Consider the following 23616-nt stretch of genomic DNA (forward strand, 5'->3'; position numbering starts at 1 on the left):
GTTTTTTTGGCTATTTTAGTCTGGGTTAAAAAGTTTGGTTTGGGAAAGATTTTTTGAATTTTTGGCTTTTTTGATTTTTTTGTAAGAGAAGAGTGTAATGATTATGGGTTGAATGTGATGTTTTGTTTGTTGTGGCTAGGGGTGAAAGAATAACCGGAAGGACTGATCAAACCGACCGAACCGATCGAACCTAACGGTTTTCGGTCGGTGTTTTAAGTTTTTAATCGTTTGGTTCGGTTCGGCTTATGTTTTTCTGTACATTTAGTTCGGTTTACGATTTTTGATTTTTTGAACCGAACCGCACTGAATCGAACCGACTTATATAATATTAATAGGCCCAAAATATGAAGCCCCAAACCTATGTAGGAATTACATGGCCTGAGCCCAAATGTTATGCAAAATGGATAGAAATATAGGCTCAAAATGTGAGGCCCAATTAGGAGAAAAAAAAGGCTAAAAAATCGAAAAATCGAAAAAATCACACCGCACCGTAATAAACTGAATCGCGCCAGTTTATGTCATTTTTCTAGACGATTCGGTTTACAAATATGAAAAACCAAAATTATCAGTACAGTGCAAAACTAATAAAAAAACCGACTGAACCAAACCGATTTCCCCCTTTGTTATGATTAAAATAATTTATTTTATTTTTTTTATGGCTAAAAAAAAAAAAAAAAAAAAACAAACTCACAACCTATCTTCCCAAACGGAGGTACACACACATATCCAACAAAACGCTAGCCCTAGAATTCTCTTCTGTGCTCTCTCTCTCTTTCTGTATCGCACGAAGCCTCCAGTCGAAGAAACAACACAACCATGGGTGAGCTCAAAATCACCGTTTCCAATCTAGGGTTTCGAATTTGTAGCTTAAAATCTATATATCTCAATCTGGATTTGATGATTTTGCAGGTAAGGTTCACGGATCGCTAGCTCGTGCCGGTAAGGTGAGAGGCCAAACTCCAAAAGTAGCCAAGCAGGACAAGAAGAAGAAGCCCCGCGGCCGTGCTCACAAGCGTATGCAGTACAATCGCCGCTTCGTCACCGCCGGTAGTTTCCCTTATTCTCTCTCTCTCTCTCTACAAGTATTATAGATATATCATGTTATGAACTGCTTCAATTTTTATCGTTATGTTCGGTGATTTTAGATCTGCTAGTAGATCTGAAGTTCTCCGAAATAAGCAGTGTTTGGGTGCTGAGAAAGACAGGGAAAAATTCTCTTAATTGTGTCTGTAAATTTGTTGAGAACAAAATCAAATGATGCCATTGGCTGAGTCAGGGTTGAGAAAGTGTAGCAAAAAAAATAAGAATTTTTGACAAAGGGTAAATTTTAATATAAGCTTGAAGAAAGAACAATAATAATAAGGAAAATAATAAATTTATATCAGTTGTTTCTTAGTACTAATTCCAATTATTTGACAAATTTTGAGTTATACAATTAGGATATTAGCCATTTGAAGCCATTTTGTTAATTGATACAAATAAAAATTTGATCTTTATGAATTATCTAGAAAATAATTAAATCCATAGGATTGATACTATTATATAATAAACAAATGTTTTGGGTTCGTCATTCCATATACAATATAAATTTTTTCATAAAATATGGGTTGCGTAGATAATTTTGAAATTTTAGGGGCAGCTAGCTCCTATTGCTAACTTTGTCCTTGGGTTAAGTGGAGCTTTGTAATCTAAAACCCTAAATGTTGAAAATTTGAGATTGAATTTTATTATATATATATATATATATATATTCCCTATTCAACTCTTTTTTTTCTCAGCAACAATCAATGTTGTAATTTGCTAGCCTTTAGTTTCAGCTTGGATGCTTGACTGATGACTTATGTACTTGTTGTTTGCAGTTGTTGGCTTTGGAAAGAAGAGGGGACCCAACTCTTCTGAGAAGTAACCTTATTGTAATGAGAATTAAGCTCAAGACATGTGTACTTAATGAACAGGTTAGCAATATGTGATAGTGTTCTTAATTCCTAGCTTTTGCTATTGTTGCAATTTTCTATTTTTACTAAACTATGTTGAATTTATTATTACAACAGTTTCGGGTCAATGATTGAAGCTATCAGGCAATTTGGTCCGGATTTAAAATTAAAACCACTAAGATATAATATGATGTGAGTTCCTTATCTAAAAATGATTGAAGCTATTAGGCATTTTGATCCCGATTTAAAATTAAAATCACGAAGGTATTATATGATGCGAGTTCCTTATTTAAAAAAAGAAATGAATCACGTTAATAAATTATTAAAGAAAGATAAAATAGTATAAGGCAAAGTAAGATTGAATGTTATTTTTAAATTTTTTTTGAAACATTGAATGCCATCTTTCATGATTTTTGGAATATTGAATGTTGTTCTGTTATTTATTTATTTATTTATAATTTTAAGAATATTTGTTTTATGTTAAAAACTTTATCTATATTAATATTTTGGTTATCTTCAACAACTTGTGCCTCGCTTCAGTGAGGCACGCACCGCGCCTTGAGCCTCATGCTTAAGCTCCAAGAGATCTTAGCGTCTTAATGCGCCTAGAGTTTTTTAAAACGCTGGTTATGACATCTGATTGCTTGAGAAAAAAGTATGGCTTGAGAGCTTGTATTGATGGTGATTATGTACTTGGTGTTGCAGTCCATTGGACATGCTCTAGATTGTCATTTAATGGGAGCCATTGTGTGAATGATTACTCTCATTGTTTCCATTTCTTGTTCATGTTTGTGGATTATAAATTAGAAAATGCAATATTGACCTGTCTATCCATAAGAATCTCAAACAACATAACACTAACAGGAAGTGCAAATAGCAAAATGATTTTGTTTTGCAGAGTGAAGTCTCTGCATATCTGTTTTGTATTGTTTTATATATATTCAGATTCCAAAGTTTTTAGTTTTTGGTGTCAATTTTTTACACCGTCAATTTTTTACACCATCAATTTTTGCCCAGCTTGAAGTAGTGAAACATAGAACCTTTGTGTTTTAACAATGTAGGAAGAAAACAACACCTTAGTTAATAAAACAGAATGCTTTATCCCCATTTCAATTATGAAGGGAAAGCATGGGGGTCAATACAAGTGGCTACTCTCTCTCTCTCTCTTTACATCGAAGGTTGTAATCTGGGTTCTTTGCTAGTGAGCTATAAGGATTCCGTTTTGCTGGATAAAACGGATATAAGGGGGCAAAAAACATATATGAACCCTCTTTGGGCACGACCATAAAAGTCTTTATTAGAGAACTGGACAAGAAGAGTCTAGATGGACCCAACAATACACGGGAGCTACAGGCACTCTTTCAAGACGGGCTTGACCTATAGCCTAAACTCAACCCTGTCTAGAGCATAAGTGCAATCTCTCTTTCTCCTCCTCCCTCTTCATCTCCCTCAAGAATTTGTATTATTATTGTTATTATTTATTATTTTTGTTACATGAGAAGCTATAGCTTTTTAGTTTGGTGAGCGAGAACTTGAGCCCTTAACCTCTTAGTGAAGTGCAAATATTCTAGCAAATTTAAATAACCCAATTGATTGAATTTGTAGTTTTCTACATTATTGTGAAAATTCTTTATTCCCTTTCCTAGAGCAGGAAGTTCCAGAGCAAGCCAATTAAGAAAGTCCTGCTATCATGGCCATTCTCTCTCTCTCTCATGGTATGTTATGTATATCCTATTGAAAAGCTTTGACCCCAACCCATTTTGGCAAGTAAGCTTGTATACATAGAAACATACACCATTTTGGCAAGGAAGCTTGTATACATAGAAACATACATATTTATAGCCTTAAAGGATCAAAATTAAAGAAGAAAAAATTAATTCCAAACTTTACTTAAACCACCAAAACGTACACACGTCATTGCATATTAGAGAGCAACTTTTTTTTGAACCTTCACACCCCTCCTCTCTCTCTCTCTCCCCTCCATGAAGCCCTCAAATTCAAACTCATCACACAAACTCACAAATGGCTCTGTTTCATCTATGTCTCAACCTCAACTTGTGGACCTAGCAAGGTGTAATCACCAGAGGTTTTGGACATCGGTGATGCGGAAGCTCAAGAGGTACTTGACATGTTGCAAGCTGACAGAGCCAGGAACCAAAGAAAAAGATAAGGGGAAGATGAGAATGGATTCATGTTACTTGTCGGAGAAGAAAACTAGCCGCGATGATGGTGGGAAGTTGCTGAAGAAGAACTGTAACTATTATAGCGAAATGAATGAAGAGTAGAGGAATGAGAAGCTAATATCTGCCATTAGGTATTGCAAGGATTCAAAATGCCGAGTTAGTAAACATCAGTTGCGATTTCACAATGTAATAGAAATTTCAAAATACGAAAATCTTGAAGCACTATCATGGGGCTGGAAGGGTATTGGGGACACGGGTTTTGAGAGATAGAAGATCCCGTGTCCGAATGAAAAAACTATGGGGAGATCCAGATCAGGAACAGAGAGGACTGTGAATTTGAATCTAGATGGGTATGGCTTACATGAGTTGAAGAAGGCTAGAATTGAATCTTAAAGAGTTTGATTCGTTTTCTGATTCTTTTTGTTTGTGAGGGATTTAAATTATGTATGTTTCTAGAGAAGAAAATTAACAAAGATGGTTGTACATCGTTTCCAATTGGTTTCATTTGAGTGTAGTTTAGTTGGTCAAATTTTTAAACATTCTGTCTCTCGAAACCCGTGTCCCCAATACTCTTCCAGCTGCATGATGGTGCTTCAAGATCTTCGTATTTTGAAATTTCTACTGCATCATGTAATCGCGATTGATGTTCACTAACTCGGCATTTTGAATCCTTGCAGTACCTAATGGCAGATATCAGCTTCTCATCCTTCTTCTCTTCATTCATTTCGCTATAATAGTTACAGTTCTTTTTCGGCAACTTCCCACCATCACTGCGGCTAGTTTTCTTCTCCGACAAGTAACACTAATCCATTCACATCTTCCCCTTGTCTTTTTCTTTGGTTCTTGGCTCTGTTAGCTTGCAACATGTTATGTATCTCTTGAGCTTCTGTGTCACTGATGTCCAGAACCTCTGGTGATTACACTTTGCTAGGTCTACAAGTTGAGGTTGAGACATAGGTGAAACAGAGCCATTTGTGGGTTTGTGTGATGAGTTTGAATTTGAGGGCTTCAGGGGGGGTGCAGGTTCAAAAAAAAGTTGCTCTATAATACGCAATGATGTGTATACGTTTTGGTGGTTTAAGTAAAGTTTGGAATTAATTTTTTTCTTCTTTAATTTTAATCCTTCAAGGCTATAAATATGTATGTTTTTATGTATACAAGCTTCCTTGCCAAAATGGTGTATGTTTCTATGTATACAAGCTTCTTTGCCAAAATGGTGTATGTTTCTATGTATACAAGCTTCCTTGCCAAAATGGGTTGGGGTCAAAGCTTTTCAATAGGATATACATAATTTATCATGAGAGAGAGAGAATGGCCATGATAGCAAGACTTTCTTAATTGGCTTGCTCTGTAACTTCCTGTTTTGGGAAAGGGAATAAAGAGTTTTCACAATATTGTAGAAAACTACAAATTCAATCAATTGGGTTATTTAAATTGGCTAGAGTATTTGCACTTCACTAAGAGGTCAAAGGTTTAAGTTCTCGCTCACCAAACTAAAAAGCTATAGCTTCCCATGTAACAAAAATAATAAATAACAATAATAATACAAATTCTTGAGGGAGATGAAGAGGGAGGAGGAGAAAGAGAGATTGCACTTATGGTTTAGACAGGGTTGAGTTTAGGCTATAGGTCAAGCTCGTCTTGAAAGAGTGCCTGTAGCTCCCGTGTATTGTTGGGTCCGTCTAGACTCTTCTTGTCCAGTTCTCCAATAAGGACTTTTATGGCCGTGCCCAAAGAGGGTTCATATATGTTGGTTGTGCTCTCATATCCGTTTTATTCAGCAAAAAAGAATCCTTATAGCTCACTAGCAATGAACCCAGATTACAACCTCCAATGTAATGAGAGAGAGAATAGCCACTTGTATTGACTCCCATGCTTTGCCTTCATAATTGAAATGGGGATGAAGCATTCTGTTTTATTAAACTAAGGTGTTTCTATTTTATTAAACTAAGGTGTTGTTTTCTTCCTACCTTGTTAAAACACAAAGGTTCTATGTTTCACTACTTCAAGCTGGGAAAAATTGATGGTGTAAAAAATTGACACAAAAAACTAAAAACTTTTGAATCTGAATATATATCTATATAATAAGGGAAGGGGGTTTTTGAAATTTAATGGGACTTTTGTCTAGGTGGATAGTTAAGGTTGTTTGGTTTTAAGAATGGAGGGCTGTGATTATTTGGTTAAACTTGATGGGACTTTTGTCTATGTGGATGGCTAAGATTGTTTGGTTTTAAGAATGGGGGCTGAGATTATTTGATTACTTGATAGAGGACTTTTGTCTTCTCTCACTCTTACAGAGCCTCTCACTTTTCCCACCCAAGCTTCTCTCTCTCTCTCAATTCCAGAGGTTTCAAATTTTGAACCACATTCTCAACCGAGCAGCCACCGCCTCAGCCATTGGGAGCCCCTTCGTCTCACCACCAGTGCAGCCCCTCTTTAATCGCCATTGTTGGTGTGTGGAAGAGCGATTTTGGGGGAAAATTTCTTTATATTGATCTTATTTTGGTCTCATGTTTATTTTATTTTATTTTATTTTTCCTTTTTTTGATTTAGCTGCATTATGTTGATGGGTATGGTGTGATTTTGGCACAATCAAGTGGATTGGCCCCTCTTCTCTCTCCTCTTATTCTATAACGGGTTAAGCGATTCACATCTTAGCAATTCATATGACAATGGATGATTCACATCTTAGGTTTTGTTTTGTTTTGTTTTTTTTTTTCTTTTTGTTTTTGTTTTTTTTCCATCCCCCAAACCTTTGTTTACCGTCCTTTTTTGTGAACATGATTGTATTATGGTTTAAAAAAAATAAAAATAAATAAAGAGCTGAAATTGTTTGATCAAACAAGTGCAAAAGTGTTGGGGATATTTTCATCATTTTCATTATAAGAAATAGTGTAATGTATATTGTGTTTCTTATTTTTTATTATGTGTTGTATTTGATTTGGTTTGTGTATAGTGATTGGATATTTAAAATTCTGAAAATTATTTTTAGTTTTTCTTTGTTTAGTTATACTTTGTTTCAATTGGATATTTAAAAGTTGCTTGCTTCATTTGGTTTCAATTGGTCAATTAACTTATGGATTGAGCACTACTAACCTGTTTCGTTTGGCTTCATATTGTGTATAGTTGCTTGCTTCAATTGGTCTATTATCCTGAAATTCATTTTTAGTTTTTTCTTTTTTTAGTTATACTTTGTTTCAATTGGATATTTAAAAGTTGCTTCATTTGGTTTCAATTGGTCAATTAACTTATGGATTGAGCACTACTAACCTGCTTCATTTGGCTTCATTTGCTTCGTATTGTGTATAGTTGCTTGCTTCAATTGGTCTATTATCCTGAAATTCAATAAACCAATGTAAATTCAATAAACCAAATGTAAATTCAATATCTATAAAATTTTAGTTTGTTGAGTTATTGATATTGTTTAATTGGCATGAGTTATTGATATAAAAGGTAATTCATGAGTTAATTTGTTTTAGACTTATTGAAGTTGAGTAGGAGTTTTATTTATTAAGATTTTAAATTCATGGCTCCTTTGCGTTAATGATAGATACTAGCCTATCACCCGTGCTATGCATGAGATAATTATAAATATTTATATTTGTTTTAAATTTTTTTTAATATATAAATTATGTTTTTAAAGATTTTTTATAAAAATAATTTAACAATCTAAGGTTTAAAGAATTTTTTTTTATACTTATACTTAATGCATTAAAGTGTTATTATAAAGGTAATGCTTGGGGGTTTTGAGAAATTAATAAATGTTAAGGTTTTTTTTTTTTAATCAAAAAATCAAAAAATTTAGATTGGGATATTGGAACTCTCACAAAACTTGTGGGTTAGAGATAGATATAAATAAATAGATAGACATAGATATAGATATTTATATTTGTTTTAAATTTTTTTTAATATACAAATTATTTGTTTTGGAAAAGGTACTGCAGTAATTATGAGAGAAGTCAAAAAATCTTGTGGGTTGAGAGAAATTAATAAATGTTGAGGTTAATTTTTTTTTTAAAAAAACAAAAAATTAGAAAATTAGGATTGACATATTGGAGCTCCCACAGGCCTTGGGAGTTAGAAACTCTCTTTTGCTTAATATATAGTACTAGCATATCACCCGTGCTATGCACGGATTGTGTTTACAATCTATACTTACTATATATTAAGCAAAATGAGGTTTTTAACACCAAGCCTTGTGAGAGCTCCAATCTCCAATCTAAATTTCCTGATTTTTTGATTTAAAAAAAAAAAAATCTTAGCATTTATTAATTTTTCCTAACCCTCAAGTCTTACTCTCATAATAACACTTTAATGCATTAAGAACAAGTATAAATTTTTTTTTGAAATTCAACACATGAATTCCTTGAAAAGTCCCAACACATATGTTTATTATCCCTCATAATAACATTTTAATGCATTAAGAAAAAGCATAAAAAAAATTTCTTAAAAAGTCCAGCACATATGATTATTATTAGAATATTAAACTTTAATATAATATAATAAAAAAAGACATTTAATTTCTTAAAAAGTCCAACACATATGATTATTATTAAAATATTAAATTTTAATATAATATAAAAAAAGAAAAAAAGAAGACATTTAAAATAAAATAAAAAAAGAAATCTCAACATTTATTGATTTGGTCAAAATCTCCTGGTCAGCATTTATTAATTTTTTTCAATCTACATGTCTTTCTACATGCATGTATTTATTGATTTAGTCAAAATCTCCTGATCAGCATTTAAAATCCCCTCATATAAATAATTATAGATACAACTCATGCATAGTTACTGCAGTATCCTTTTCAATTTTTCCCATACACTATGGTTAGTGATAAGATTGTTAAATTATTTTTATAAAAAAATCTTAAAAAAACATAATTTATATATTAAAAAAATTTAAAACAAATATAAATATCTATAATTATCTCGTGCATAGCACGAGTGATAGGCTAGTTATCTATATATGTGAATTGTGATTTTTAATTTTTTTTTAATTTCTTCTTTTTTTTCCTTTTTTATATTATATTAAAATTTAATATTTTGATAATAATCATATGTGTTGAACTTTTCAAAGAATTAAATATCTTTTTTTATTATATTATATTGAACTTTAATATTTTGATAATAATCATATGTGTTGAACTTTTCAAGAATTTTTTTTTTATGCTTGTTCTTAATGCATTAAAGTGTTATTATGAGGGATAATAATCATATGTGTTGAGACTTTTCAAGGAATTCATGTGTTGGATTTCAATTTTTTTTTTATACTTGTTCTTAATGCATTAAAGTGTTATTATGATGGTAAGACTTGGGAGTTGGGAGAAGTTAATAAATGTTAAGATTTTTTTTTTAAAATCAAAAAATCAAGAAATTTAGATTGAGAGATTGGAACTCTCACAAGACTTGAGGTTAAAAATTCCCATTTTGCTTAATATATAGTATAGATTTGAAATTTTTTTTTTCCAGTTAATTGGTTTTGAATTTCATAACTTAATTATTTGAATTTGTAGTATCATCATGTTCAGTCTTTGATTAAATTTATTAACAAAAGTCTTTTTATTTATATAGAATCCTCTAATTGGTTGTTCATAAGTTCATCATTATAGGTTGGTTTAACAAAAAATCCTTCAATTGCAGGATAAGTGGAGTGAAATCAACCGACGACGCTGAGCTAGGTTAAGTTCTATGGTAATTTCTTTTTTTATTTTTTTTTCCAACCATACGCACTATCGATCTAATTTGTCATTACATACATAAATGAGGGATTTTAATATCTAATTTGTTTATTCTATTTCATGTGATATTTGTTATTTCTTTATGATTTTGGGGTTCTCATGTAGAGGGTTGTACTAAATATAATATTTACGTGGCCAATTGGCACCTTGACAATAGGATGGTGTCACTTGCTTTTGTTGAGTTGATTTTTGGATTCTATGATTTTGTCAAAGATCATTTACTCCACTTAGTAACCTAATAGATGCCAAGTAGGTAGATCAAGTATTACTAGGGTGCACAACTAAGAGGAAATGTAGCATCACCCGTAAATTGAGACAACTCTTCCTAAAAGTTTGTTAATGTTTTAAACTTGATCTCTAAACAAAATGATAGTCTCTTTGTTCTTGGTGCTGTTTATTCTAATTTTATATTTCTATTTTGGTTTCAGGACATAGCATTGCCAATGGGTTTTGTGGCAGAGCTAATAGTAAGGGTGGGCGCCGGTCGGTGGCGGCCACGGAACCTCCAATCTGCCATCCGTCCGTCAGATTGGCGGATTGGAGAAAATCAATTCGCATTCGTCCGCCAATCCGGCGGATATGGATTGAGCGGATTGGCGGTTCGGTTGATGGATGCGAATCGGTTTGGCGGTTTGAAATTTTATAAATTTTCAACATAATTAAACTTGTGCACTTTCTCAAAAAAAGAAAAAGAAAAAAGAGAAGAAACTATTACAGTTAATGACTTAAAAAAATATTACAATCACTGCATGCCTCATCCAAAGAAAGAAAGTTTGAAACTTTAGAATATCACAATCACTGTATGCTTCGTCCACATACTACAATCACAGCATGCATCATCTACATAAAGTATTACAATATGTGATTCTTAAAATATAAAAACAATTTAAATCACCAAAACCATGAACATAGTAGTAGTAGTAGAAATTGTATGTCTTTATATTGTTACATCTATATCTGTTTTTGAAAACAAAAATCAACCAGCATATATCATATTGAATAATGCTTGGGACCCCCTTTTGGGGGTCACCCCCTCACCCCCTTTGCCACGTGGCAGGGGGTGATTGGTGGAGCAGGAAAAAAAAGAAAAAGAAAAAGAAAAGGTAACCAATGAGAGAGAGAGAGGGGGTCAAAGGGGGTGGGGGAAAAAGGGGGGATGAATCATTACTCTTATTATTTTTAGAGATAGATTTAAAAACAAAAAAATATAGATAAATAATACGTTTATTTTCTTCAATTCAAAAAAGATATTCAAGTTGAGATTTTTTTTTTCAACAGAATATTTAATTTTTTTTTTAATTGAAAACACAAACATAATATTTAAACAAACTGAAAACACAAAGTCTTATAAATTACTAAAGGTGTTCGCGGTTTGGCGGTTCGGTTGCGGCTAAAGGATTCTCAAATCCGCCATCCATCCGCCAGATTGGTGGATTGGAGAAAATCAATCTGTAACCGCCCGCTCATCATCACGCATCTGTCCAAAATGCGGCGGATTGGTTCGGTTCGGTCGGTTTTGGCGGATCAATATATCCGCTGCTTACCCCCAGCTAATAGTTTAGCTTGGTGGCAACATTAAGCAAAAACTTAAGTTTATATTGCCAGTGGGTATAGTGGCAGAGCAAGTTTTTGGCTTGCCAAAGTTTTGTCCAGTTTCACAGGCTTATTCCTCACTTAGTTGTGTAGTTATGGATTATAATTTACAAAAATCACATATCTATCCTTGTGGTTAATTTTACATTTGATCAATTAACTGGTTTAAGAATTCCCAGTGGCAGAGAATATATTAGGGGAATTATGTATGTGTTAATTTGCTTATTTCTTTTTCTTTCTTGGAAGCTTTTTATTTGATTCTCAACTGCAACTATTTGATTGGTGGTTTGATCGGATGAGGGTAGGTGATGATTTGGATATAATGTCTGCTTACCATCTGATTCTCACACAAACTATAATGTCTCTCTTAATGTTTATATTTTTGATTATGTAATGGTTTTCAATTTATGTATTTAATCAATTAATAGACTGGTGTGTTTAGAAGCAGAAGGAGAATCAAATCTCTTGATCTGTTTGTTAATTGTTAATATAATAATAAAAGAGTTGTTTTTATTTGGAAAATTTGACTTTATTCACCCTTGATTGTTTAATGTTAGTTTGATTTTTTATTTTTCAAGTTTTTATTTACTTCTAAGGTTTTTTTTACACAATGTGCATTGGTTTTTGTAGGGAATGTTTTAAATTACAACTTTGAACAGGGAATGTTATAAATTACAACTTTGAGCACTCATTATAGTTTTTATTTTATTGAGGTGGTTGTAATTTTCACTTTATGGTTAAGCTTTCTAATTGTTGAATTTAAAAAAGCCTTCTAATCATTTCATCAGGCACTACCTAATAGATTGTAATATAAAAATTTATCACACATAATTGTTCGATCTCTTCTCATCACCACCATAAATTGGTTGATCTCATGTAATTGTTTTGTTTTTTTGTGAATCCTTGGCACTCGATTAGAGTGATATGTTTTGACTTTAACTTTTAAATTTGTTTTTTCCTTCAAATTTTAGGTGTATAAATTGTTGGAAAAAATGGTTTTTGGTGACTTTAATTAAATATTAAAGTGGGTCCCAACCATCTATTGTGTTGGGTCCAAGTGGGTCTAGATACTTTGTAATCAGATCTTTACACTACAAATAGTATAGCCAAAATCATTGAAAATTGAATGAGAAATTGCCTCATGAAGTTAGCTTCATGAAAGAGTTAATGGGGTTTGTAACTTCTGCTTTTATTGCAGAGTTTAATAGTGCATTAATGGGGTTTGTAACTTCTGCCTTTATTGCAGAGGTTAATGGTGCATTATTGACCAGCCATAAAGGTTGGAGGCTTCTCCTCTTTTCCTTATACATGTATAAATTGAGACCCTCCTGTCAAATCTCCAACACAGAAATTGTTTTCTTCCATTCTTTAGTCAGTTTGCCAGAAAGTTTCTACAGTGAGAGAGTGTTGCCACTGTTTTTGTTTGCTAAGCTAGACAGAGAGTACTTCTGCCGTAGCTGGTTTTTGACCGTCGTATCTTGGGAGACAGACGCCGGGATTCCTCAAGCACTCGACCCATGAAGCGGCGAAATCTGTTTTAAGGAAACTGCTACCGTGCAGGTTTCGGTTTGGTTTCTTTATCATTTTATTGTTTGTGTATTTCTGCTGAAATTTAGTTGTAATTATCAGCATATGTTCTTGGTATATAATTTTGATTTCTTCATAAATCTATTTAATTAATTTCACAATTTGAACAACAATCTTAAAACAGATTTCTATATATATTTTTTTTCTATGAAATTGATCGAATAGATTTTTATAGACATTTGTATAATGCTATTAAGAACTGTTGCGGAATTGCTCTCTATTTCAATGATTGTAAAAATTATGCAATGTGATTCTCTAATTACTTAGTTTAATTGAAATGCTCTATCATAATTTGTATACTTAATTGTATTAATCTGATCTTATTTGATGCGTATGGTTCATCATTCCCCTTCTATGATTTGCTTGAATTTTAAGGTTATAAAATATAATTTATGGATTTTGCAATTTTGACATGCTAATTCTATTTTAGGTTTTAATTTGTTACATGCTTATTATTTTCTAAACTAGATTACATGATTTAATCTTTAGAATTTTTTGCATGTTAATTGTTAAATGGTTATATACTTGAAGTGCTTGGTTATTAGTTTATTACATATAAACAATTCAAATTATTTACATAAACTGCATGCTATTTATTTGGTTTCATCCTATTTGACTAATATTGCATATGTATATTTTGGTTTTGCATGCTTCTAGCTTTACTATCTAATTTGCATGTGAAATTGCTTATAGTTTTCTAGAGTTATACACATAAGTTATTTTCATGTTTATTATTTAATAATTCTTATATAATTTTTTAGATTTGTAATGTGTGGTTTTATTTTTATGAATAGTGTGTGATTTAATTGGATGAATTAAAGTTTGAATTAAATGTAATTTTTTGAAGTTATAAAATTTGTGTAACTTGCCTATATTTATTTACATGGTTATTGTGAATTAAATTCTTATATAATTTATTACAATTAATTTTTAATTTAATGTAGAAGTTATAAGGTTTTATAACTTGTATAGTATCTTAATTCCTTAGTTATTTTGCTATTTTATGATTTGCTAGAAGGCTAAATAATATTTGATTGTATGTACAATTGCTCTAGATTAGTTGCTTTATATTATGTTGTCGTTTGCTACTAACTCTCTTTGTAGGCATACGTAAGCGTGGAAAGACTTTTGGACTAAATAGAATCCGTATGGATTGGCTATTTTATTTAAATATTTGAAGCATGTTTGCTTGAGATGTAGTTGGTTTGTTTACCAATTTGTAGTAGCAAGTTTTATTTGCTTATATTGTTGTAGCAATTATTTTACATTGCTTGTAAAAGTTTTGGACCTTGGTTTGTTTTAACCTAGTTCATCCCTAAGAAAATTTAATTCTTAAAATTGTTTATCATGGACTAAGAGTCAACATGCTCTTAAAAGTTGTCAAAAGGTTAACTGGGTTTTAAGTGGGACCGATGTGACCCATCCAGTCTTCCTGATAACTTTCTTGACCATGTTCGATTCTAGGTTTTTGTGGTGAGACTAATTTTGAATTAACTTTTCATCTAAGGGATTTTCTAAGGGTTAAGTTTAATTTCTGGAACACAGAAGTGATATTCTGGTGTAATTTTCGAAATGGTAACTATCACTGATGCTGCTGCTACTGCTAATGTTTTTGGGGTCTGAATCCCGGGGCAACTGGGTTGCCAACCCCTACTGTTGTGACCTCCGTGGTCAACCCTGGCGTTACTCCTGCTGTTCCGGGAGGACCGCTTAGTCACTATGAGCGCCCAGAAAAGTTTACTGGGGAAAACTTTAAGAGATGGCAGCAGAAGATACTGTTTTACTTGACCACGCTAAACCTTGCAAAGGTTCTGAGCGAGGATCCTCCAGCCGTGGCAGAGAATGAGCCTGACAGGCAGAAAGTCATGGCGCTTGACACATGGAAGCAGACAGACTATCTTTGCCGGAACTATGTGTTTAACAGCTTGGCAGACTCACTCTATAGTGTGTTTTGTTCTAAGAGCTCAGCAAAAGAGTTATGGGAATCTCTGGACAAAAAGTACAAGACTGAGGATGCCAGGGCAAAGAAATTTATGGTTGGCCGGTTCCTTGATTTTAAAATGATAGATTCAAAAACAATGATGAGCCAAGTCCAGGAGTTTCAAGTGATCTTGCATGAAATTCATGCTGAGGGAATGCCTTTGAACGAGTCATTCCAAGTTGCTGTGATCATTGAGAAACTTTCCAATGGTTGGAAGGATTTCAAGAACTACTTGAAGCACAAGCGCAAGGAAATGTCAGTTAAAGAGCTGGTTGTTCGACTCCGGATTGAGGAGGATAATAGAAAGAAAGGAGGGAGTACCTCTTCAGTAAAAGCCAATATCATTGAGCATGTCAAATCTTCTGAGATAAGAAAGAAGTCTCCTGTGAACAAGGGCTCTAAGTTGGGGCTGAGAGGTGGTGTTGCAAAGAAGCCGACTTACAAGCCACCAGAACCAAGTTATCGGTTCTTTGGGAAGTGTTATAACTGTGGTAGCGAGGGGCATCGGGCTAGTGATTGCCGCAAGCAGAAGAAGCCATACAAGACTAAACCTCGTGCTCATATGGCAGATTTACAAGAGCACTCCCATGAGGAGGATGATATGCACTTGTCTGCCGTTGTCTCTGAGGTGAATCTGGTGGGTTCAAACCCAAGAGAATGGTGGATTGATACTAGGGCTACACGCCACATCTGCTCCGAGAAGAAGTTGTTTACAACTTTCGAGCCGGTTACAAACGGTGAGAAGTTGTTTATGGGAAACTCTGCTACCTCGATTGTTGAAGGGAAAGGAAAGGTGGTCCTGAAGTTGACGTCAGGAAAGGAGCTAACCTTGAACGAAGTCCTGTATGTTTCGGACATTCGTAAGAATCTTGTCTCAGGGTCTCTTCTCAGCAAACATGGTTTTCGCATTGTTTTTGAGTCCGACAAGGTCGTTTTGACCAAGAGCGGAGTGTATGTGGGTAAGGGTTATATGCTGAGGGGTATGTTCAAACTTAATGTAATAACTGTTATCCCAAAGATGAATAAAGATGCATCTTCTTCTGCTTACATGCTTGAGTCTTCCAATTTGTGGCATGGTAGACTAGGACATGTGAATTTTGAATCTTTACGTAGATTAATCAAGTTAGATCACATACCATCTTTTAAGATTAATCCAAAATACAAGTGTGAGACTTATGTTGAAGCGAAGTTGACAAGATCTTCGTTTCATTCTATTGAAAGAAGTTCAGAGCCATTGGACTTAGTGTATAGTGATGTGTGTGACTTAAAGTTTATACAATCACGTGGTGACAATAAATACTTCATCACTTTGATTGATGATTGCACTAAGTATTGTTATGTCTATTTGCTCAAAAGCAAAGATGAAGCTATTGACAAGTTTATTCTTTATAAGAATGAAGTTGAGAATCAATTAGGCTGCAAGATTAAGGCTTTAAGAAGTGATCGTGGTGGTGAGTATGAATCACTGTTTATTGAGATTTGTGCTCAATCTGGGATTATCCACCAAACCACGACGCCTTATTCTCCTCAATCAAGTGGGGTTGCTGAGCGGAAGAATATGACGCTAAAGGAAATGATGAATGCAATGTTGATAAGTTTTGGATTGCCAGAGAACATGTGGGGGGAAGCAATTCTCTCTGCAAATTAGATTCTGAATAAAGTATCCCGGAAGAAGGTGGACAAGATGCCATATGAGTTATGGAAAGGTATTAAGCCTTCGTATAAATTCTTACGAATGTGGGGGTGTCTTGCAAAAGTGGCAATTCCTACACCCAAACGGGTTAGGATAGGCCCGAAATTCGTGGATTGTATATTCATTGGTTATGCACAAAATAGTAGTGCATATCGGTTTCTTGTACATAAGTCTGAAATTCCAGACATACACAGGAATACCATCATGGAGTCAAGGAATGCATGTTTCTTTGAAGACATTTTTCCTTGCCAAACCCATGAAGGGGTTCCAAGGTATTTGGAGCAATTTGATGAGCTTGCTAGTGATGATGATCATGTTAATGATCAAGGTGATGATCAAATTGAGGTTTTAGATGAGCCTAGAAGGAGTAAAAGGGCTAGGATATCCAAATCTTTTGGTCTAGACTTCTTGACTTATATGGTTGAGAACGAATCTCAAACTTTTCACGAAGCTGTGACTTCTCCTGAGAGTCCTTTCTGAAAAGAAGCGATCAAAAGTGAGATTGACTCCATCTTATAGAACCACACTTGGGAGTTGGTAGATTTACCTCCAGGTTGCAAGCATTTAGGCTGCAAATGGATTTTAAAAGAAAGATGAAGGGGGATGGGTCAATTGACAAGTATAAAGCGAGGCTCGTTATCAAAGGGTACAGGTAACGAGAAGGCCTAGATTACTTTGATACGTACTCACCTGTAACTAGGATAACATCCATTCGCATGGTGATTGCGATAGCAGCATTGCGTAATCTAGAAATACACCAGATGGATGTAAAGACAGCTTTCTTAAATAGGGATTTGAATGAAGAAATCTACATGGAGCAACCTGAAAGGTTTTCAGCTCCAGGGAAAAGCAAGAAAGTCTGTAAACTTGTCAAATCTTTGTATGGTTTGAAGCAAGCGCCTAAACAATGGCATGAGAAGTTTGACAACGTAATGTTGTCAAATGGGTTTAGAATCAACGAATGTGACAAGTGTATTTATGTCAAAGACACTGACAGAGGTTATGTCATTTTGTGTCTATATGTTGATGATATGCTCATTATAGGTAGTAACGATGAAATGATCAAAACTACCAAGAAGTTGTTAAACTCTAAGTTTGATATGAACGATATGGCCATTGCAGATGTTATTCTGGGAATTAAGATTACCGGAATCTCTGGCGGAATTGTACTATTTCAGTCTCATTATGTTGATAAGATACTTGAGAAGTTTAGTGGATCAGATACGAGTGTCATCGACACCTGCATTTTACCAAGAATAATAAAGAAAGTGTCTCTCAGTTAGAATATTCTTGGGTAATTGGAAGTTTAATGTATTTGATGAGTTGTACTAGGCCAGATATAGCTTACTCAGTTAGCAGGCTTAGTAGATACACAAGTAATCCCGATGCTTCTCATTGGAAGGGCATTGTGCGGGTGTTAAGGTATTTACGCTACACTCGGGATTATGGGCTGCATTATACTTGATATCCAGCGGTGCTTGAAGGCTATAGTGATGCAAATTGGATATCAGATATAAAGGACTCAAAGTCCACTAGTGGATATGTGTTCACTCTTGGTGGGGCAGCCGTGTCTTGGAAATCTTCCAAGCAAACGTGTATATCTAGATCAACGATGAAATCAGAGTTTATTGCTTTAGATAAAGCAACAGAAGAAGCTGAATGGCTACGCCATTTCTTTGAAGATATTCCACGTTGGTCTAAACCTATGCCAGCTATTTGTATTCATTGTGATAGTCAATCTGCAATTGGTAGGGCACAGAGTAATATGTATAATGAAAAGTCTAGACATATCCGTCGTAGACATAATTCCATACAACAACTACTCTCGAATGGAATTGTCTCTATAGACTACGTAAAGTCTAAGGACAACATTGCGGATCCGCTAACCAAAGGGTTAAATCGAGTGTTAGTTGAAACGTCGTCAAAATGAATGGGGTTAAGGCCTTTGGAAGTTACCGGAATGGAAACCCAACCTAGTTAACTGGAGATCCCAAGATCTAGGTTCAATGGGATAACCTAATTGCGTGTAACAGTGGTATGTCATTGAGGAGGTTAAACCTCCAGCCATTCCTTCTATCAGTGATACCTGCAAGTGTAGAGGTTAAGCTAAGCTTTTAATGGTTCTAGTGTGTTAAGCTGTTGAGCTGAGTATAGCAGGATACTCAAGTAGAGTCACCTATGTGAGTTTGAAGTGGGGCCGCTTCTAGAAGAATTGGGCAGGCCACGATTCTTTGAAACCATTCGCTGAACCAGGCTAGTACCCAGGGCCACACAGGGCACACCAGTGAGAACAGAATGGTGGTAGGAGTAATTCCCGTGTAAGATCTATTGTCTCAGTTTACATAAACGACATAGCAGTTCAAGATGTCTTATTCACTGATCAGCTAGTAAACTCGATAGGTTTTCACTGGGAGAGGTTCAAAGCCAAAAGCTACCTTCTCTGATGTCGGGGTTAGTTCGTTGCACTCTCTCTTCGAGTCATTATTGTTGAACGATGTCCGTTTGTTGAGTCTTTCGGTCAATTTTTATTCATGTGGGGGATTGTTGAAAAAAATGATTTTTGGTGACTTTAATTAAATATTAAAGTGGGTCCCAACCATCTATTATGTTGGGTCCAAGTGGGTCTAGATATTTTGCAATGACATCTTTACACCACAAATAGTATACCCAAAACCATTGTAAATTGAATGAGAAATTGCCCCATGAAGTTAGCTTCATGAAAGAGTTAATGGGGTTTGTAACTCCTGCCTTTATTGCAGAGTTTAATAGTGCATTAATGGGGTTTATAACTCCTGCCTTTATTGCAGAGTTTAATAATGCATTAATGGGGTTTGTAACTTCTGCCTTTATTGCAGAGGTTAATGATGCATTAGTGACCAGCCTTCCCCTATACATGTATAAATTGAGACCCTCCTGTCAAGTCTCCAACACAGAAATTGTTTTCTTCCATTCTTTAGTCAGTTTGCCAGAAAGTTCCTACAGTGAGAGAGTGCTGCCACTGTTTTTTTTCGCTAAGCTAGACAAAGAGTGTTTCTGCCGTAGTTGGTTTTTGACCGTCGTATCTTGGGAGACAGACGCCGGGATTCCTCAAGCACTCGACCCATGAGGCGGCGAAATCTGTTTTAAGGAAACTGCTACCGTGCAGGCTTTGGTTTGGTTTTTTTTATCATTTTATTGTTTGTGTATTTCTGTTGAAATTTAGTTGTAATTATCAGCATATGTTTTTGGTATATAATTTTGATTTCTTCATAAATCTATTTAATTAATTTCACAATTTGAACAACATAAACGTGACAATTGTCTATGATATTGCAGAAGGTAACATCTTTGTATTTAGATTTTTTTATTGGGTTTTTCATTACGCATTCTTTTGCTATGATGAGTATATTGAAGAAAAATAATAATAGTGAGAATTTTGAATAAATTGTTGTATAATGATTAATTGGGCAAAGCCTTTTGTCATGAGCCTACCTATAATGAGATTCCAAATTAGATGTAATTTTTTTATTTTCATTTGTTTTCGTATATTATCTAAATTGTTAAATTCTTCGTGTTGAATTGAAAAAAGAAAATAAAGAAGAGACTAATCAAGAGACTCAACAATTCATATTCATTAAGCAGCAACATGTGAACTCACAAGTCATGATACACTAATCAAGAGACTTGAGAACTAAATTGAAAGGTGCTTAATCTTATGTATCAAGAAAGGTTATATTGAAATATATATATATATATATATATTGTGTTAAATTCCTGTTAATTCCTAGTTATTAGTTTATCTGTTTCTCAAAGGTATTTTGATGTGATTTTTCCTGTTATGATTTCTTTTAATTGATTTTTTAAAGTGAATTCAGGCATTGGAGTTATTTTGTTGCCAGTGACTAATCTACCTTTAGAAAAGTTGGGATTGTGTTGTTTTTCTATGTGTGTTGATGGTTGGCTTTTTCATTCTAAATTGGATGATGTAAAAGCTAGGATGATTACTCTTTTGTATCAAAATGTTCATTCTCCATTTCTTGAAGCTTTGAAATTTGATAAAGTGAAAATGTTGCTCAGTTATAATACTAATTTAGACACATTTTTTATTGAAGGTTGTCCAATTCTAACTCACTTATACATGTGTTAATTTGGCATGAATATCTTTGCTTATGTTATACACAATATTTTTATATTATAAATTTGCTATTTTGACTTTAATTATGAAGTTCGCCAAAATTGTAATTTGATATTTCGACTTGTGTGAAGTTTTATATTGCAATGAAATTGTGGTCATTTTGAATTAATTTATTTTAATTAATTTTTGTAAAGTATGTCATACTAACATTATTTACACCGTGCTTTCAGGCACGAGCATGCACTAGTATAACAATACAAAACATATATGCCTTGCCAAAATGACTAATAAAAATCTAACCCCCTTGTCGAGGTGATTTCTGGTCTCAAATCTATGTATACATATAATTTGAAAATCAATTAACCTTACAATTCATCACGAGAACTTCCCTTAGATGAAGTAGACTTGGGTTGATATTCAAGGAGGTATCTTGTAGCCAACGATGCATGAAATGCAGCACCATATGGAAGCACATCTTCATTTACAGTGAAGTACGAAGAGTGCCTCGGTCAAGCTGGCCCCGAGTCTCATTTTGCATTCCAACCCTGTAAAAGTATCTCAGGCCCACCTTTGTAAAAAAATGAGAAGTCTTCTACCCCCATCAATGGTTGCATCTCTAAAATGTTTTTCTCGACCAGCATATCCCTTGCAACATTTCCAAAGTACCGACACAACTCTTTGTTGTTTACGGTTGAGGGGTAAAGTGGCTTGTCGTCGAAGTTGACAATCGCGTTGCACCTCTACACAGCCGCTTGTTTCGTGATGACCTGTCATTTGCATTTATCTGTAATGAGATGCTATACTGAAAATATAAAATAGAAAATAAAATAAAAAAACAAACAAAAATGAATGACCAATCATGATTTTAATTTCTCAGTGATTATCTTGGTGGTCTTTATTTTGGGTTGATTCGTCCTGTTCTATATTGATTAGAAGCATCCCAGAGTGCCACACAGGTTTACAATTTGATTCTAAGAGCTAAGGCTCCCCTATCTCCCCCTTTTCCCATGTCGTGTGGACCAGGCTTTACAGGTCCTTCACTTATATGAAATCTGCACTCATTCTTTGTTCATTAGCTTAGGGGGGTAGGGTAATTTTTTTACTGATATGTAATAAATAAGATGGATTTTTGGACGTCCATATCATGGTGAAGGTAATGCTATGATTCTTGCTCAATCTTTCAACTACGAAAAATAAAGTGCATGTAAGTTGGCGGTTTTTAACAACTGTACCTCCTCAATTCGTTGTTTAAGTTGCATCAGAATTTCTTTCGAAAATGCCCTGAATGTTCCACCAATTGTAACTGAATCGGGAATTACATTGAATGCAAATGCACCACCTTCTTGGAATTTTGCCATTGTCACTACCTGCACGATGAATAATCACATAAGTGATGGTTGAAAAGAGGGTAAAAGATGTGTAATTTGTGCACAAAATACTTCTTTTTCTTCTTCTTCTTTTTGTGTGTGTGCGCGCGCGTGCGAGGGAATACAAAATTTGGTTTTGGTTTTGTAATTTTTGAAGTGAGGCTGGGATGCAGCATAGAAAGTAAAAGATTTCATTACTTAATATCTAAAGAAAAAGACTAAACATGGAATCTTTACCTTAACGCCGAGAGATGAAAAAATAGATAAGAAATTACAAATATTCTTCAATGAGTGAAATAGATATAGGTTTGTCAACCAGTGAAAAATTTGAAGACTTTGCACCTTTTAAGGAAGAAGGGTTTTGGGAATTTGACTCTTGATTCATTTTGATTTAACTGTTTCAACGCATAAGAAAAACCTTCTTAGGGGTTGGGATCACACACGCACACGCGCATGCACATACACAGAGAGAGAGAGAGAGAGAGAGAGAGAGAGAGAGAGAGACCTGTGAATCCAAGGGATCGGCTTCACGCGAAACGAGATGTTGCAAACTAACAATTATATTGGCAGCTGCTAAGATTGGGTCGATTGTATGTTAGGGAATGGCAACATGTCCCCCTTTTCCACTTATCACAACCTCAAAGAAACCGCTCCCGGCCAAGATAGGACCACTCCTGCCAGCAATTGTACTAATAGGAAATCTAGATGAGACATGCAACCCAAAGATGGTGTCAACATTCTCTAATATCCCGGTTTCTAACGTTATCTTTGCTCCTCCGCCTCCTTCCTTTGCCGGTTGGAAAACCAGAATGACAGTTCCTTATTGACCCCAAAAAATGTAAGTTATACAAATTTTCTTGTGATTATGCATATACCATTTCATAGATACAACAACATTATTAATACTGCGACGTAAGTAACAATAATTATGACTCTTTGAGAGGAAAAAAAATTATAATCGAGCTTTTAATGTATGAGATCTCTTGTCCTAAAAAAGGTGTCTATCCCCTTTGTCCCATGCATTCATGGCTATGCTATATGATTTTTAATTTAAAAGAATCAATTCGTGTAGTTGTGAGTGATAAGGCATAAGGACAAACCTTTTTGGGAACAGAGGATCAAGTCCCAAAAAGGTTGTTTGATGAAACAAAATGTCACACCTGTATTACTAGATGGTGAGACACAACTTATCGACCATGAACATCTCTCTCTCTCTCTCTCTCTCTCCAATTTATCACATACAACTACAGATATAAATTTATTATCTTTCTCATTTTGTTGGTTATAGATTTTATGGACTTTGCTGGGGACCCCCAGTGGGGGAGACCCTCAGTGACCCCCAGTACCACATGGGGCTCTGCCATTGGCTGAAAGTAAAAAAAAAAAAAAGAAGTTTTTTGGACCAATCACAAGAGACCCCCAGC

At 34.4% G+C, this 23616-nt stretch overlaps 1 protein-coding gene across 1 annotated transcript; it reads left to right on the top strand.

Moving 5' to 3' along the window:
* Positions 1-1896: 1896 nt before the first annotated feature.
* Positions 1897-20592, top strand: LOC114311741 (retrovirus-related Pol polyprotein from transposon TNT 1-94). Its single transcript, XM_082900719.1, has 6 exons — positions 1897-1955; positions 9729-9810; positions 10286-16304; positions 16974-17056; positions 20027-20029; positions 20566-20592. Exons 3-6 carry the CDS (start codon positions 14903-14905, stop codon positions 20590-20592), a joined length of 1515 nt encoding a protein of 504 aa, XP_082756845.1. The 5' UTR covers positions 1897-1955; positions 9729-9810; positions 10286-14902.
* Positions 20593-23616: the final 3024 nt, after the last annotated feature.

The sequence above is a fragment of the Camellia sinensis genome, chromosome 13 (assembly GCF_055761805.1).
Source record: "Camellia sinensis isolate YWXY chromosome 13, ASM5576180v1, whole genome shotgun sequence".
NCBI classification, from domain to species: domain Eukaryota; kingdom Viridiplantae; phylum Streptophyta; class Magnoliopsida; order Ericales; family Theaceae; genus Camellia; species Camellia sinensis.

Bases quoted from the DNA above. Each gene is read 5' to 3' on its own strand.
- LOC114311741 (XM_082900719.1), top strand. From the start codon at position 14,903: ATGGCGCTTGACACATGGAAGCAGACAGACTATCTTTGCCGGAACTAT. The intron at 16,305-16,973 runs GTGACAATAAAT...AAACCCATGAAG, and splicing joins AAAGTTTATACAATCACGTG to GGGTTCCAAGGTATTTGGAG.